Here is a 16,625-nt window from a genome sequence, read left to right as displayed (position 1 = left end):
TCCAAAACTAAGTCTCTCTCCACCGTCTAAAACTCCGTCCTTCCTCCACCGTCCTTCCTCCACCGTCCTTTCCTTCTCCCAAAACTGAAAACCACTTCTTCTCCCAAAACTGAAAACCACTCACTCACTCACTCACTCTATCGAAATTGAAGTCAGAAATCCCTCTTTCACTTGAAATCGAAGTCGGAATCAAAGTCGGAATCGAAAACTCTATCTCTAAAAGGTTAGATCTTCATTCTCTTGATCTTCTCTCTCTTTATTATGCATGAATTACATAACTTAGGGAAAGTTGGGAGAAGAGAGAGTCTTTGTCATTTGAGCTTCACATTTCTTGATTCATAGGGATAGTGTTCATTGGTCTGATGTGTCGACTTTGTTCAATCTTTTGTTAGGATTTCTTACTGATTCACGACCCAAGGTAACCATTTGTGTATTCACGACCCAAGGATTTCTTGTATTCTCCTCTGCTTGCTTGTTTCTATCTTGTCATGGCCGGTCGTTACGACAGTAATCCCTTCGACGAAGAACAAGTCAACCCTTTTGCTGTAAGTACCTCTTTTCTGAATAAAGCTTTTTTTGTTTTTTTTTGTTTTCTGCAACTGGGTCTGTCAATTTGATCTTGTCCAGTGATATTTGAGCCTAAAACAACAGAATTATTTCTTTTTGGATTTTGGGTTTGCAATTCTTGTGGTTTTACTTGATTCACGTGACCCTGCTTACTATGTTTGAGCTGGTTCCAATTTTCATGTTTCATTTTAAGTTGGTTTCAACTTGGTTGTTTAGAAATTGTGTAGCTAGGTTTAATTGACTTGAATCCAACTCCAACAGAGGGAGCGGCTTAGTTATGCACTGTAATGATTGTACAAAATGATATTAATAGAGCAGCTTATTTTCAAAATTGTGACATGGTTCAGCTGGGATAGAGAGAATTTCAAGTACCTTTCATCTCTGAATTTATCACGTAAGTTACTCTGAAAAAACTGCACTTCCACATGTCATAATGTTCTTTCCTTGTAACTCACTTATACCATCAAATACTGTTCTAATAAAGTAGATTCAAGATTATTTCTTCTACATATATTATAGCTTATAGTATGCGTATGCATATACATATACATAATTTGATTATGATGATATAGACCATGGTATCTATATGCATATACATACATATACATAATTTGATTTGGTTGATTGCATCTAGTTAAATTGGCAGGTTAAAGATGTGCATAGCCAAAGGCTTAGTATCTATTATTGTGATTATAACAGTGATTCTCCCACAAATTGAAGCACAAGCTGTCTCACCTGGAGATTCTGCTGCAGGTAATTATTTAGTTTCCTCATAGTCTCTACAAGTACAATCTCAATTATCACATTCCTTCAAATTTTCTGCAATCTACATGCATTTATACAAGTTTATAAATTAAATATTCATGTTGAAATATTACATGGCATGCTATGAAACTCCGATAGACACATACACTGAACACGACATTGACACCATACGTTATCATGTTGGTGTAATTTGAGAAAATAAATTGAATATAATCACACGTGTCGGTGTCATATGCATGCATTCAATTAGAAATGTCGGTATTACAAGAGTGACATATATGAATCTGTTATTTATGTGAACTAAAAAACAGTTTCCCTATCAAATATCATAAAAATGGTTTCATTATTAGAAAGAAAAAAAATCATAAAAATGGACAAATGGGTAAGCTTTAAATATTTATTTCAAAGGATAGAACAATTGAAACTTACTAATGTGTATGTGACATGATATATTTATTAACCAGGAAGAGTAGGACTAAGGAATTCCTGGCTAAAGCATAACAAATTAATGAATTTAATTCTGTGTATGATGATCAAAAGTGAAGATGTCAAAAAGATTTTTTTTTTGACCATGAAAAAAAGATTGTCTCTCATGCACAATATGATTCTGAATTATGTACCCATGTTTAGCGACTAACATACATGTTAGAAATTGTTTTGTTAGGAATGTATCCTCTCTCATAATAAGTGAAAATTTCAATTTTATATGTATCTTTAATGCATTAAATATATAGAATCCAAACAAATATAAAAATATCAATAGACACAAATACTTCACATGATATAATATTCAAAGTTCAACATGAGATCTTCATTCTTTCATTGTTTCATTTTTTGAAATTGTCTTTGGTACTGAAAATGAGAAGTACTATGTTTATGTGTGTCTGGGGGAGCGCTGCAATCCAAGCCGAACCATGTTCAATGATAGACCATTTAAGGACTTGTTAGATTCGACTTTTTGTCTATAATAAACATTCATGATGCAGCATTATGGTGTCTTTTGGTTTATATAGTCAAACCCACTCTGATACGAAAAGATTTTGGTTGTTGTTGTTAAATATCGTTCATGTTATTAACGAAGCTCTATGAATCATTCACATCTTCGTGCCCGCATCTAACACACATGTTTTAAAAAAATTCAGAATTCTGGAAGTGTTGCCCCTGCCACAAATTCAAGAGCTGCACCTCTTAATCCCGAACGTGCTGATTACAATTATGTTTTTGGGCAGACAGTTGATATACCTCTTGATGCATCAACGGTATGTGTAATACAAGAGTTTGTTGAAATACCAAATCCTTTTTTATACATATTTGTAAACTTATTACATGTTTTATTTCAAGAGTTTATGGTTTTCTAATTATGACATGTTTTAACAATAGGATATGAAAAAGAAGGAAAGAGAACTCCAAGCCAAGGAGGCTGAATTGAGAAAACGAGAACAAGTATTTATAGTGGAGTTTAATTTTTATTACTAATTACTAATTTTAATTTATGTTCCCAGATTTTTTTTTTTTGGTGTGTAGAAACAACTACCTAGACCGGTGTTTAATTGATAAACAATACATATTTACTTATAGCATGTTTGGAATGTATGTATATGTTGAGATTTACTTTCAGTTAACTTTGTATATATGAAGCCTTGACTGCCTGTTTCTTATCTATACTTGCCTGGAAATTCACCTGCATTTTTTTGTCTTAATTTGTTAAAATGCAGGAAGTGAGACGGAAAGAAGAAGGCATTTCACGAGGTAGTTTATGTTTCCTGTATTTGTGATTAAGTTTTCTTTTTTTCTTAATTGTTCTTTGTTTGTGTTTGCATTCAATTGAATGCTGGAATAAAACTACTATGTGAGGATTCTGTAGGTAAGATGCACTCCATTGTATATACCAGCTGACTCACTCTAAACATGCGATTTGTGAACTTATCTCGTAGAAAAGTTTGAACTAATGCTTTTACTTGATGATTGATATCTTTAGTTCTGCTTTAATCCTTGACATGTAATCACTTTGTTTTGCAGCTGGAATTGTTATTTAGGAGAAGAATTGGCCTCCATTTTTCCCAATTATCCATCATGATATCGCGAATGAAATTCCAGTTCACCTTCAAAGACCGCAATATGTTGCATTTTTTTTCGTTGTTAGGTAAGTTATACTATCTTGCTTTCTTCTTGTGGGGAAGGTTGTTCGTTTGCGCCCGCACCCATACAGAGTGAGGTAGCACTCAATAAATAAACAAGAGATTGCAGCATTGTTTTTAATTGGCGTCAATGACAAATACTGCATCTTAGTTTACTGATAAGTATTGAAGGCAGCTTTTTCATTTTTGTTTTCCACACCCCAAATATATAAATGACTAAAACTTATTTCGTTGAGTGTGTCAGTGGCATGATGAACACGTGCTCTATTTGGGTTATCGAATGGCTTGAAATACAAATCTGATTCAACAGATTCAATGGATGTGTAAATCGCCCTTGTTTGTTACAGGTGTAAAAATATGGTTTCTTGCTATTATCTACTTCATAGCAGGGGTTCCTGGAGCATATGTCCTGTGGAATAAACCATTATATCGTGCATTTAGGTATCTATTTCTAATTTTTACATGCATTTGACTGTTTGATTTTTTCCAACATATTTAAAAATTGCAAGCATTTCTCTTATCTCTTTTATATAGCCAAAGTGCTATGGTACTTTCCGATAATACCAAGTTTAACTCACATGTAACATTTGCAGCCATCTTATTAGTTGATTCTTGGCAGCAGTGAAGTGATTTGTAGTAATGCCTAGTTTTGTTCACAATAACTGTTTTGCATTTGACATTTGTGTCATGTAATTTACATTGCTAAGCCTAAGCTACACAAAGCTCCAAAGAAGTTATGTTATGAAATGTCTCTACCGACCTTGTATGTTTATCGGATATGTTCTTTTGTAGCTTAGTGTTCTTTCAGGCAACGTCTAATAAAATTGTAATTCACGCAGAAAAAAAGTAAAGAAAATCGGGAAAGAGCTTTAAATCCTAGACATCCATATAGAAAATCACGGATGGGATTAGGTCGTCTCGAAGAAAATATGGTAAGGATATGTAAAGTTTTAGGGATTCAATTCTGACTATTATATTTTGTCTATATACCGACTTCTCTATGCTGCCTTCTTTGTTTTGACTTCTCTGTTCTGTTTTGCCTATTCTCCAAAAAAAAAAAAACAGAGACTGGAGATACCGACTTCTCTATGCTGCCTTCTTTGTTTTGACTTCTCTGTTCTGTTTTGCCTATTCTCCAAAAAAAAAAAAAACAGAGACTGGAGAGGAAATGATACCACGTGCATCTGTGTGGATTGCTGCCCATGTTGGTAAGTGTAACATCCCAGACTGCTTACAGGATTGCCGACTAACCCCACAAACCAACACGAGTCTTTTCAGCATGCTTTGTCCTCACTCACATGATTTCCGGGAAACTTCCCGGTAGGTCACCCATCCTAGTACTACTCCAAGCCAAGCACGCTTAACTATGGAGTTCCTAAGGTCACCCATCCTAGTACTACTCCAAGCCAAGCACGCTTAACTATGGAGTTCCTATGGATTGAGCTCCCGAAAAGAAGATGCATCTTGTTGATATGGGTAGTACCTAACAATTCTTATAAGCCTTCCTTCAACCATGTAGTCCCATACCTACACGGCCTCCGGATCCCTCTCATTCCGATGTGTTTCGGTTCCTACTATTGTCGTGGGGGTCCCTTGCGGCTTAAACCGTTCCCCTTAGGTCGGGAACCTTTCGTATCCACCTAGCGGGATATCGAAAGCCACGACGTGGGTGTTACATGCCCACCAGCTTCCGCCTGGTTCGTCCCCGAACCACACCGTACTGGGAGAGGTCTGCTCTGATACCAAGTGTAACATCCCAGACTGCTTACAGGATTGCCGACTAACCCCACAAACCAACACGAGTCTTTTCAGCATGCTTTGTCCTCACTCACATGCTTACCGGGAAACTTCCCGGTAGGTCACCCATCCTAGTACTACTCCAAGCCAAGCACGCTTAACTATGGAGTTCCTATGGATTGAGCTCCCGAAAAGAAGATGCATCTTGTTGATATGGGTAGTACCTAACAATTCTTATAAGCCTTCCTTCAACCATGTAGTCCCATACCTACACGGCCTCCGGATCCCTCTCATTCCGATGTGGGGGTCCCTTGCGGCTTAAACCGTTCCCCTTAGGTCGGGAACCTTTCGTATCCACCTAGCGGGATATCGAAAGCCACGGCGTGGGTGTTACAGTAAGGATGGAGTGATTGATAAAGAGGAAGTTCAGAAAGTTGCGGATAAATGTGTAAGTCAAATATAGCTTCTTTTTTTATTGGATTCATATCAAAATATTTTGTTAATTGTGATGAAAGTTCAGAATCATGAAAGAGGAAATTTTTATGCAAAATTATTTTTGCTTGTCTATGTCACAGAAGGAGTTAACACAATATTTACCTCAAGATGAGAGAGGAAAAGACCTTGGTCGTAATGATGTTCTTCAATTGGTCTTAAACTAGCATTCTATGTTAATTAATTTTTCGTTTCATATTATATGACACAGGAGACTATATTGCTGAAAAACTTAAATTGGGTAAAATGCAACACTGATGGTGCTGCCAGCTCTGGTAAAGCTGCTTGTGGGGCTTATTTACAAATTCTGACTCAGGTTTTTTAGGTGCCTTTACTATCAATATTGGTCATGTTCAGCTTTGAATGCAGAATTAATAGTAGCAATGGTAGCCATAGAGCTGGCTCATATGCATCATTGGCAGTCTTTGGCTGGAGACTGCTAGTTCAATTAGCTTTCAAGTCCCCAAAGATAGTTCCTTGGAGCTTAAGAAATAGGTGGGATAACTGTTTGTTTTTGTTGAATAGCTTCAGATTTCAGGTTACTCATATATATAGAGAGGGTAACAAATGTGCAGACATATTAGCTAACATTGGTCTTGCTTTATCCTCACATTTCTGGTACAATGATTTGCCTCTCAGATTTTGGCAGAATTTGCTAGGAACAAGACTAGTTTCCCAAATTAGTACTTTTTGGAGGGTTTTGGTTTTATGTCCCCCCTTATCTTCATCTTTATTTTGTACTTTTATCTTTTTATGGAATGAATTCTGAAGATTGTAATGAGATTATCATGAATGTAATTTGCTATATTCATATTTCAGTATCTTATTATAGCGTTTAATTATAGCATTTTTGGTTACAAATTTTAAAAAAAAAATCGCAACTTTTATTAGCGCTTTTAGTAAAACGCTAAGAAACCCCTATTTGAGTTGAAAGGCTACGATAGCGCTTCTCAAAAAGTGCTAAGAAACAACTGTTAGAAAAGCTACTTTAATAGCACTAGAATAAGGCTATATTAGCGCTTTTTTGAAAGCTCTATTGATGTTTTGCTATTTAATAGCGTTTGGAAAGCGCTATTATAGACTCCTGACCTTTTATAGCGGGGGATTTCTTAGCGCTTGAGAAGCACTATTAAGAGCCAAAATGAGTGCTATTAAAGGGGGTATTTTGTAGTAGTGAAACTAAAAAAAAAATCTTTATATTTATAGGAACCATTTACTTAATTAACCGTTTTTTGGGTAAAACTTCATTTGTGGATGTCAATCGCTTTCATTCTATTCTTCTATTCAACCTCTATTTTTTCGAACTCCTTCACATATGGTCTATGATGGGGTGTGACAATGGAAAATGCACATGTGCTATGATGAGTTTACAAAATACATGTTTATTAGAAATTTTAAAATGATACAACGTTTTTTTAATTAAGTCTAATTTTTTGGTAATAATTACCCAAAAAATTTCAACTCCTTCAACAAAATCACATAATTACCGATAATTCAATCTATTTTATGTACTCTCACGGATAAAACACACAGTACATATTTTTCAACTTAATTTTTCTCTCATGTTAATTTTTTTTCTTGATATTTGTTTTATTTTTCTTTCTAGTTTCCTTTCTCTATTCTAGTAGATGAAAGGAATATAAACCTTCCTTCATGAAATCACCATCATTCAACTTGTTTGAATATGTTGTGTCTAATTTTGACCTTATTTGACTACGTAACATAATTACTGACGTAGATAGATGAACAATTGATTAGGATATGTTAATGTGTTAAATGTGAGTTAACGTTATACATATTGGATGGAAGAGTAGATTTTCAGCAACATATAAGTTAGATGACCAAAATACTTAATGTCTTAAGGTTTCATGTGAAGTTGTGGTGTCAATCTCATTTGTATGGTTGCTATTGACCTAATACGATTATCCAACCCTGTAAAAAATCACTTGGAAATCCCAACATTATGATAATTTATTTTGTTAGTTTTCGGTTGTCAATTGTTTATTTTTTATTATCTTAAAATTTAGTTATTGGATGTTATTCTCTTTCATGCTATATTTTTTTATTCAACCTCAACTACTTCAAATTCCTTCACTTTTATTCATTGGTGAAATTTGACAAAGAAAATAAGCATATGTGTGTTGTTGAATTGACAAAATAAATGCTTATTAGAAATTTTAAAATAATGTTGCGTTTTTTTAGTTAGTCTAATGTTTTGGTTAAATATTTACTCAAAAATCTCCAATTCCTTAATCAAACCAGTAAAATTATAGGCAATTCACTCTATTCCTTACACGCTCATAGAAAAGCACACACTCCTTATTTTCCTTATCATTTCTCTCATGTTCAAATTATTTTTTTTTATCTTCTCTCCTTTTCTAATTTATTTCATAACTTCTCATGAAAGAAAGGAACATAAACCTACCTCCATTAAATCACCACCAACCCACCTTCTTTACAATGATATGTCTTCATCTAATTTTATTTTACTTTGTTACCAATTCACAGAAGGGAAGAGTCTCACACTTAAAGGGAAAGATGTTAATATGTCTTATATGAGTTAAACTTTCGATTGGATGCAAGAGAATATAATGACAAGCATATAAGTCAGATGATCCATAAATCCAATGCCTTTAGGATTTGAGTGAAGATGTGATGTTAATCTCGCTTGAGTAGTTTCTCTTAGTCTAATGTGATTATGCAACTCAGTTTACACTCCCGCGAAAGTCGTTACATTATGACGAACTGTTTTCTTCGTTTTTGGATTTCATTTGCTTAATCCTTTGTTTCTCATGAAAGAAAGGGAAAAAAACCATTTGCATGAAACCGTCATCAACCTACCTTTTTTACCATGTCGTGCATCCGTCTAACATTATATTGTTATGTCTCTATATCAGGGTCGCAAAGAGTCTCACAGTTAAGGGAGAGATGTTAATATATCAAATGTGAGTTAAAGTTCTACATTGGATGCAAAAGTAGATGTTAAACAACATATAAGTGAGATGACCAATATACTTGATGACTTAGGGTGTGTTTGTTTCAAGGTTTGTAATATGATTCCCGGGAATGTGACATTGGAAATGCAACATTCCCATGTTTGTTTCAAGTTTTGAAAATTTGTTCCCAGGAATGTTATTTGCACATAATTTCTTCTTTTGTTATTCCCATGCTTAAAGGGTGAGAATCTAACATTCTCATGAGAATAGAACTCAGCTTTCCATAACTTCCCACTACCACTCACATTTATTTTCATTTTTATCTTTTAACTAAATAATTTCTAAAACATTTCCATGAAATCTAAATTTTTAACAAACACATGAGTTGGAATGCTATTCCAAGAAATATCATTCCTAGGACTATCATTTCAAGGAATGTAATTTCTTACCTTGAAACAAACACGCTTAGATTTTGGTTCATTATGTGGTGTCATTTTTTTAACTCCTTAAAAAAAACCATAAAATTACCAACAACTTTCGGACAATATGTTTGACCGAGCAATCCCAATTAGCATGAATGATTAAACCAACACATTCTTTCGGTAAAAAAAAAATTCAAGATTAGAGATGGTTTAAGTATAAGGGATATTTCATTTTTCATGATTAATTTGAAATAAAAATTCATTTTCAAGTTCACGGCAATTTTCCAACTTAAGGGTTTAACCTAGCAGTAGAAGGACAAACTTTGAATTTCGAGCTCTGCTAATATCCTTGGAGATAGGTAAATATATTTTTGAGTGCTCTTTTATCTCTAAGACTATCCACAATGGTGGGTACTTCATCTATTTAGCACCATACTAAATAAGCACCAAATTATGGAGCAAATAAATATGATGCTTGTAGAGAAGGGTGGTTATGGAAGCACCCTCTCTCTCTCTTCTTTGAGGCCCTACCTAAATAAATTGTATAAAAAAATTGTTGAAATTTAACGATTTAGAGTTATTGGTGGGACTAATTTGGTCATTTTTTTGTGAGGTGCTCGGTTGGCGAGATTGAGTGCTTATTCAGTTTTAATATTTAAAAATTGTAAAATTGATGATGTGTGTATATATGACCCACTTAAGCACCTAAAATAGGTGCTCCATGTGGATGGTCTAAGGTCTTTCCTACATTGGACAAAATGAACACTCTCTCGCCATAATTGTTATACCCCAAGAATCATTATGGTGCAATGATCATTAGTGATATCTCGTGTACATTTTTCTTTTTTAAAATTAGCCGTAAATGTATTAAATAGTTTTTTTTGTATTAAAACACATTTACGCGCATTTGTTATTAAAAGGCATGACATGCATAATTTAAAAAAAAATCAAGATAAACATTGTCGAAAATTCGTAAAATTGAATTTGAAAAATCACTGAATTATAGCTAAAATTTAATTTTAGATATCATTCAATTCTCCTTTTATATTGTGTTTGTTATTGTTATTTCTTTAAAAAAAGTTCATTTAGAATACGCCGAACAGACTTTAATTTTTCATAAAAAGATTGAGGCTTTTCAACGACTACAATCGGAATCTACAATTTACAATTTAAACAAAATTGTGTTTTTTTTATTATAAAATATTTAGCTGAATTAGACTCTGGAGAACACATCAAGGTCAGGACATGTCTCATGACTCAATGAACACTTACAAATTTACCTAAAGATCCCCTGTCAAAGAGATTATTACGCTAGTAGCGGGGATTGAATCCACGCCCATAAGATTGACTCAACTCATTATTAGTTGAGTCAACCTTGATTAGGAATGCTATTATTAGTACTAATAGCAAAAATAGTGAATCAAAAGATGTTACCATATAATGATATCATTTACATAACATTTTTTTTCATCTGATCCAATAAATGAGACATTTAATAGAATTGTTTTAATTTAAATGATCACATTAATGACTCTTAATTTATTTTATCATGATTATACTTAATAAAATGAAAAAAATCACAAAAAAAGAAAATATTAAATAAGTCAAATTAAAGTATTTGAAATTTAGAGATATGTTTTTTTGAAAATTTAACGATAATTTTTTCAAATACATGAAATATTCCCAAAAAACAAAAAATATTTTTGTTTTTTGTTTATTTAAAAACACTTAAAATATTCAATAGTTTTTTTTTCTAAGTAATCTCAATTATTTGAATTTCGATAGCACATCATTCTTTCTTTGCAATATAATTTAAATTTTTTATTTCGTTTAATTAATGGCTACAATTAAGGATATTATTTAAAGAATATTTTAATTTTTTGGTTGACCTCTTTAAAAAAAATGTCTGGCCTATTAAACGACATAATTTAATATTTATAGGATCAACCCAATTAAAATGACGCATAAAATATAATTATTATAAATTATAAAAATATAATATTTCAAAATTAATGACAAATTTTTTTCTTTGTAAATTAAATAGTACCTCAAAAGAAATGAAGGTAAAACATTAAGAAAAAAATGTAAAAGTTTCAAATAATTCAGTTTTTTTATACGGATAGAAAAATTGAACTTTTTGAATTTTAAATATCTTTCATTTACTTGATATAATATACTTCAATATTTGTTTGTTTCCATCTTTTTTTGGTTTAGTTGTTTCCTTTAAATAAGGGATATAATTAACGCTATTATTTAATTTGTTTTCTTTTTCCTTCTCATCCATCAAATGAGGTATTTTCATTCTTAATAATTAAATGAGACATTTTAACCTTTATGAAGTCATTCTAATTTAAATTAAATGACATATTAATTACTCTTAAATTGTTTTATCATTATTATCCTTAGTAAAAGGAAAAAAGGAATATTTGTGAACTATATAAAATTATTAAGTATACAAATATATGAAACTTTCGTGTTAATATAATTCATTCTGGCTTGTTAATACTACCAAATACGTGAAACTTAGAAAGAAAAAAAGAAAACAAAAAGAAAAAAGACACGACATTGAGACAAAAGATTGAAAAGAATACAATTTTTTTATTGAAATTGTGCGTGGAATTGCTTGCAAATGGAGGTTATTTATAATACAATGTAGATAGCAAAATTAACAATATTTTTAATAGTCCCTAAAAAAAATTATTTAATAGTAACTATCTAATTGACAAATCAAAGGAGAAAAAAAGCCATATATTTATTGTCAAATAAATGGGATGAAATGACACTTAAAGGATCATGTCATGTATTGTCAAAAAAATAAACCATGATTATTGATCAATGGTTGATTGAAGCTTTTGATACATTCTATTGAAGAAACTATGTCAAGTGAAAATCCATCATAGTAAAACATGATGAAAGCTTAGATGTCTTCTTATAAGAAAAAGGTTTGTCCAAATTAGATGATGTGAACCAATTGTATGCAACCTTTAGGATGATGTTTAATATATCTGGACATGTCTGGAGATGTGTTTAAAAGCATCAATTATGATTCATCAAATAAGAGTTCATGTGTAATATATCATTTGTGTAAGACAAAAGTTCATATAATAAATATAGATAAAGACTAAATCAATTTATTGAGATTAGTTTTTCGACATATCAATTCATTAAAAATATCAATCAACCTAAGGTATCTAAACTCTAACATCTTGATTCTATATCAAATACAAAACATTGTCTTGACTAAAAATTATATTGTTGATGTTGAACGTCTTGAAGTCGTAGAATGTAGACACATGCTCTCCAATGGGACCCTGAGAAAGTAGCATCAACAATTAACAATTAGATACAAATAAAAAAGAAAATCAACTCTATAATCTACAACCAAATGATTAAACTCCTATGCTTTTAAAACACATAAAATACTTGTTATTACAAAATAAAAATTATGGGGGAAGAGACACATGAAAATAATGAAAAACAAATTGTTTGTATATAGGGAAAAAAATCAAGGCATGATCAATTTTGATTGGTTGATGAAAACTAAATTAGTCATGGTTCATCTTGATTGGCTAATAAAAAAATGAATGAGTCATAATTCAATTTGATTGGATGATAAGAAAGGATTAAATGAGATGAAGAATGTGAACATGCCACATGTACTCTTCAAAAAAAATTAAGGCAAATGTTTATAATAAAGATGTCAATTTCTCCAAAATGATACACTTGTAATTTTGTCTTAATGAAAATTTCAATCAAACAATTTTGGAGACAAAATTGACAAGTTAAAAAGAAAAGGACGAATATAATCAATTATATTAAATTTTATATAAGGGAAATATGATTTGTACTTCAAAGGAGGATGGAGGGTTGGAGGTTAGGCGGGTTGGAGCTTTTAATCTTGCAATGATGGGAAAGTGGTGTTGGAGGATGTTGATTGAGAAGGAGGAGCTGTGGTATCGTGTTCTTAAAGCCCGTTATGGGGAGGTTGGGGGGCGGCTGCAGAAGGGAGGCCATCATTGCTCATCGTGGTGGCGGTCGATGTGTCGGATTCGTGAGGGGTTAGATGAGAGTGTTGGGAGGTGGTTTGATGTTAACATTCGTAGGGTAGTTGGGGTTGGTAGGCATACTCTTTTTTGGCATGAAAACTGGGTTGGGGAAATTCCTCTTCGGGTTAAATTTCCCCGCCTTTTTGATCTAGCTGTCAGTAAGGAGTGTTCGGTGGAGGAGATGTGGAGATTAGGGCGAGCGGTTGGTGGTAGGGGGTGGGAGTGGCGTCGTAGGTTATTGGTGTGGGAGGAGGATAGTGTGAGGGAGTGTTTTGTGTTACTTCACAACGTTGTTTTGCAGGATAACATTCTTGACACTTGGAGGTGGTTGCTAGATCCGTCTTATGGTTATACGGTGCGGGAAGCATACCGCTTTCTGACCAACAATGGGAATTCTGTGGATATAGGACGCTTGTAGACGACATCTGGCACAAGCAGATTCCCATAAAGGTGTCTTTGTTTGTGTGGCGTCTTCTTCGCAATAGACTTCCAACTAGAGAAAATCTGGTGCGGCGGCGTGTTCTTCAGGTTCATGGCTCGGAGTGTGTGTATGGTTGCGGTGTACATGAGACCGTAAATCATTTATTTATTGGTTGTGACATTTTCAGTTCGCTTTGGACCCATGTGTTACATTGGTTGTGTATTTCTTCGGTTCTCTCAGGTGACATTCGACAGCATTTATTTCAATTTACTAATATGGCCGGATTGCCTAGAGCCACTTACTCATTCTTGAAAATAATTTGGTTTGCTTCTGTTTGGGCTATTTGGAAGGAAAGAAATAACCGTGTATTCCAAAACATGGCGTGTGATTCTTCTATAATAGTTGAAAAAGTTAAACTAAATTCTTTCTTGTGGCTGAAATCATCAAAGGCGTTGTTTAGCTATAGTTATCATGACTGGTGGAAACACCCGCTTCCTTGTATGGGAGTTCAGGTGTAATTTGTATTATTTTTTGACTGGTGTTTTCTTTGTTAGCACCTTATTGTTGTAAATACTGCTGGTTGGTTTTCCCTTTGCATGACTTGTGCAGGGTGAATCAACCTTGTTTATAATATATCCCATTTTAGTTTGTTAAAAAAAAAAAAAAAAAAACTAAAAAGTGCTCTTAGAACACTAGGTAAGAAAATAAAAATAAAATAATGTATTGAGAAATGGTGAAAAGTGATGAATTTAACTTTTTAAAAATTATAATATTGTTGAATTCTATACAAAAACAATGATTTACTCTTCTTTATTCTTGTCAAAAGCAGTTGTTAACATAACCCTTCGTATTATGATTTACTCTTGTAAAAAATAAAGAACCTTCAATGAAAACTTTTAGATAAAGAAAACTGCCCTCTGTTTGCACAATTGAACACTATACATAAACTTCCTTTTCATTTTTCCAACATGTTACAAGCTCATTGTAATTTGTAAACCACTCAAAAAATATATAAATCATGAGCTAAAAAACCAATAAATAATATGAAAATACAAATCTTTTCAGTATTAAGAAATTTAGCATATGACACATCCAACAGGATCTTGTTCCATTCTTGAAACAGAGGAATATTGAATATATTGTGGTTGTTGCATGTAGTAATAATGAGGATAGGCTTCAAGTAATTGAATTTGATTCTTCTTCACATCAGGCTTAGATTCTTCTTTCTTCTTTTCATCTTTTGCAGGCCCAACAGAAACTATTTCAGCATGACACCATTTCCTTAGTTTGCTTACTACATGTACTGGATCTGTGTCTCCAGTTAAGGTTAATTTCTTGTCTTTCATGTCTACAGAAACTGACTCTACCCCTGCAAATAATATATAAAATACAATTTTAGCAAAAAAATTAAAGGTATTCTAATGTTATATTATGATTTTAATTATTTTTTATTTCAAATTTGTGCAACCAAAACTCAAACACACTAAGAAACGTGTAGACAAATATATTATTAGCCCAAACACGAGCCTTGATATATTAAATGTTTCCGCAATCTTTTACCACTTGAGTTACACTTATGCCGACAATTATGAGTTTAATTTCTATATTGTCTCAAAGTAAAAGACAATTATCCAATACTTAATTATTTCAAAAACACTTTTTTTTTTACAAATTGGGAACACAAACTTATTTATTTATTTATTTTAATTGAAAAATGGAGAATCATTAATTAATGTGATGCTAAATGATATTTAAATTCTTTTGAGGTTACTAGGTAAATTCTTACCACCTCATAAACAGTGAAAAACGAAAATTTGTCACTCAAGATTAAATAATGTGAAGACAAATAATGCATTATTAAAATATGTTTAGAATATCTGTACTATACGTATTAAATAAATTATGTATATAATAATATTTATTTTCTCATTTTCCAAACCAAATATTGAAACTAGACAAGTTGACATTACCAGAAAGGCCTGAGACAGTCTTCATAGCTTTTTGCTTGGTTCTGTCATCATGTAAATCCACCTTCAATACTAGTTTCTGTAACAAAACATTACAAAAGATCTTTAGATTCAATTCAAAGAAAAAATTGATAGTAAAAGAGGGAATTCACAAGGATCTAGTTCATACCATCATTTTCAATAAAGCTTTTTGATAGGCAATAAATCAGAATTGTTGTTTAAAATTTAAAAGAAGAGCTAGGGTATTGGAGCTATAGAATTTGAAGATGAAAAGAGTACATCAGATGAAGTTGTGAAGTGAAGATGAGAGGTTTGTACAATGCAATATCTATATACTAACTAGTCAACTCGAGTCAAGGAAAGTAGTGTGGTCCATTCTACTAAACGCGGTAATAGATGATTCTTTGTATCTTCATATTGGCCCCACACTGTTCCTTCCAAGAAAGTGATACAACTTTTATTCTTATTTGAAATAAACAATATTAATTTTCCAAATTAATAAAGCATATTGATTCAATATACTCACTATTTATTATGAAAGAGTCTCCTTATAAAATTAGAATCACAAGTTTCTTGTATGGGTGAAATCATAATCCTTAACAAAGAGCATTCCTCACTTGCTAACATTTTCAAATAATCGGATGATATCGTTGTTTCTTTAAGATACAAATTGTATGTTTGACTTTGCTGCAATATATGACCAATTCAAATTGTTCACAATTTTCTCGAGGACATGATCTGTACTTTTTCATGTACTACTAAACTTAATCAAGTATGAAAAAGTTCTTGAATTCACTTTAGGTGAGTATTTCTCTAAACAATATATGTCTCTTAAAATTAAATGGTAGATATTTATCAATTCACTTTAGGTGAACATATCAAACTATATATATATATATATATATATATATGTATGTATGTATGTATGTATGTATGTATGTATGTATGTATGTATGTATGTATGTATGTATGTATGCATGCATGCATGCATGCATGCATGCATGCATGTATTTTACCATACTAATTCTATTTTCGCGCGAAAAATCATATATCCAATTAATTTCACATCTTCAAAGTGTGCGGACTACAAGTCCAAACAAAGTCTGTTTTATCAAGCGAGTTTGATTTCACTAG

The 16,625-nt window shown here is 32.3% G+C and overlaps 1 protein-coding gene, 1 long non-coding RNA gene and 1 pseudogene across 3 annotated transcripts; 2 read left to right on the top strand and 1 right to left on the bottom strand.

Annotated features, from left to right (window-relative positions):
* Positions 1 to 159: 159 nt before the first annotated feature.
* LOC146915253 (secretory carrier-associated membrane protein-like) lies at positions 160 to 4,095 on the top strand (annotated as a pseudogene). Its single transcript, XR_015016602.1, has 7 exons — positions 160 to 545; positions 2,475 to 2,591; positions 2,713 to 2,775; positions 3,048 to 3,081; positions 3,352 to 3,515; positions 3,781 to 3,911; positions 4,005 to 4,095. The product of XR_015016602.1 is annotated as a secretory carrier-associated membrane protein-like (transcript).
* Positions 4,096 to 5,617: 1,522 nt separating this feature from the next.
* Positions 5,618 to 6,520, top strand: LOC146915252 (uncharacterized). The gene is made up of 2 exons (XR_015013281.1): positions 5,618 to 5,842; positions 6,090 to 6,520. It is a non-coding gene; the product is annotated as an uncharacterized LOC146915252 (long non-coding RNA).
* Positions 6,521 to 14,444: 7,924 nt separating this feature from the next.
* LOC146915251 (heavy metal-associated isoprenylated plant protein 39-like) lies at positions 14,445 to 15,841 on the bottom strand. Its single transcript, XM_085717721.1, has 3 exons — positions 15,661 to 15,841; positions 15,495 to 15,570; positions 14,445 to 14,893 (listed from the first exon to the last, which is right to left on the bottom strand). The coding sequence occupies exons 1-3, from the start codon at positions 15,664 to 15,666 to the stop codon at positions 14,601 to 14,603; spliced, it is 375 nt and encodes a 124-aa protein (XP_085573847.1). The 5' UTR covers positions 15,667 to 15,841; the 3' UTR covers positions 14,445 to 14,600.
* Between the last annotated feature and the right edge of the window lie 784 nt (positions 15,842 to 16,625).

The sequence above is a fragment of the Medicago sativa genome, chromosome 6 (assembly GCF_051527215.1).
Source record: "Medicago sativa cultivar Bolivia chromosome 6, Bolivia_mono, whole genome shotgun sequence".
Classification (NCBI taxonomy): domain Eukaryota; kingdom Viridiplantae; phylum Streptophyta; class Magnoliopsida; order Fabales; family Fabaceae; genus Medicago; species Medicago sativa.
The sequence above is the reverse complement of the archived record's forward strand: the minus strand, read 5'-3'. Positions and strand labels throughout refer to the sequence as shown.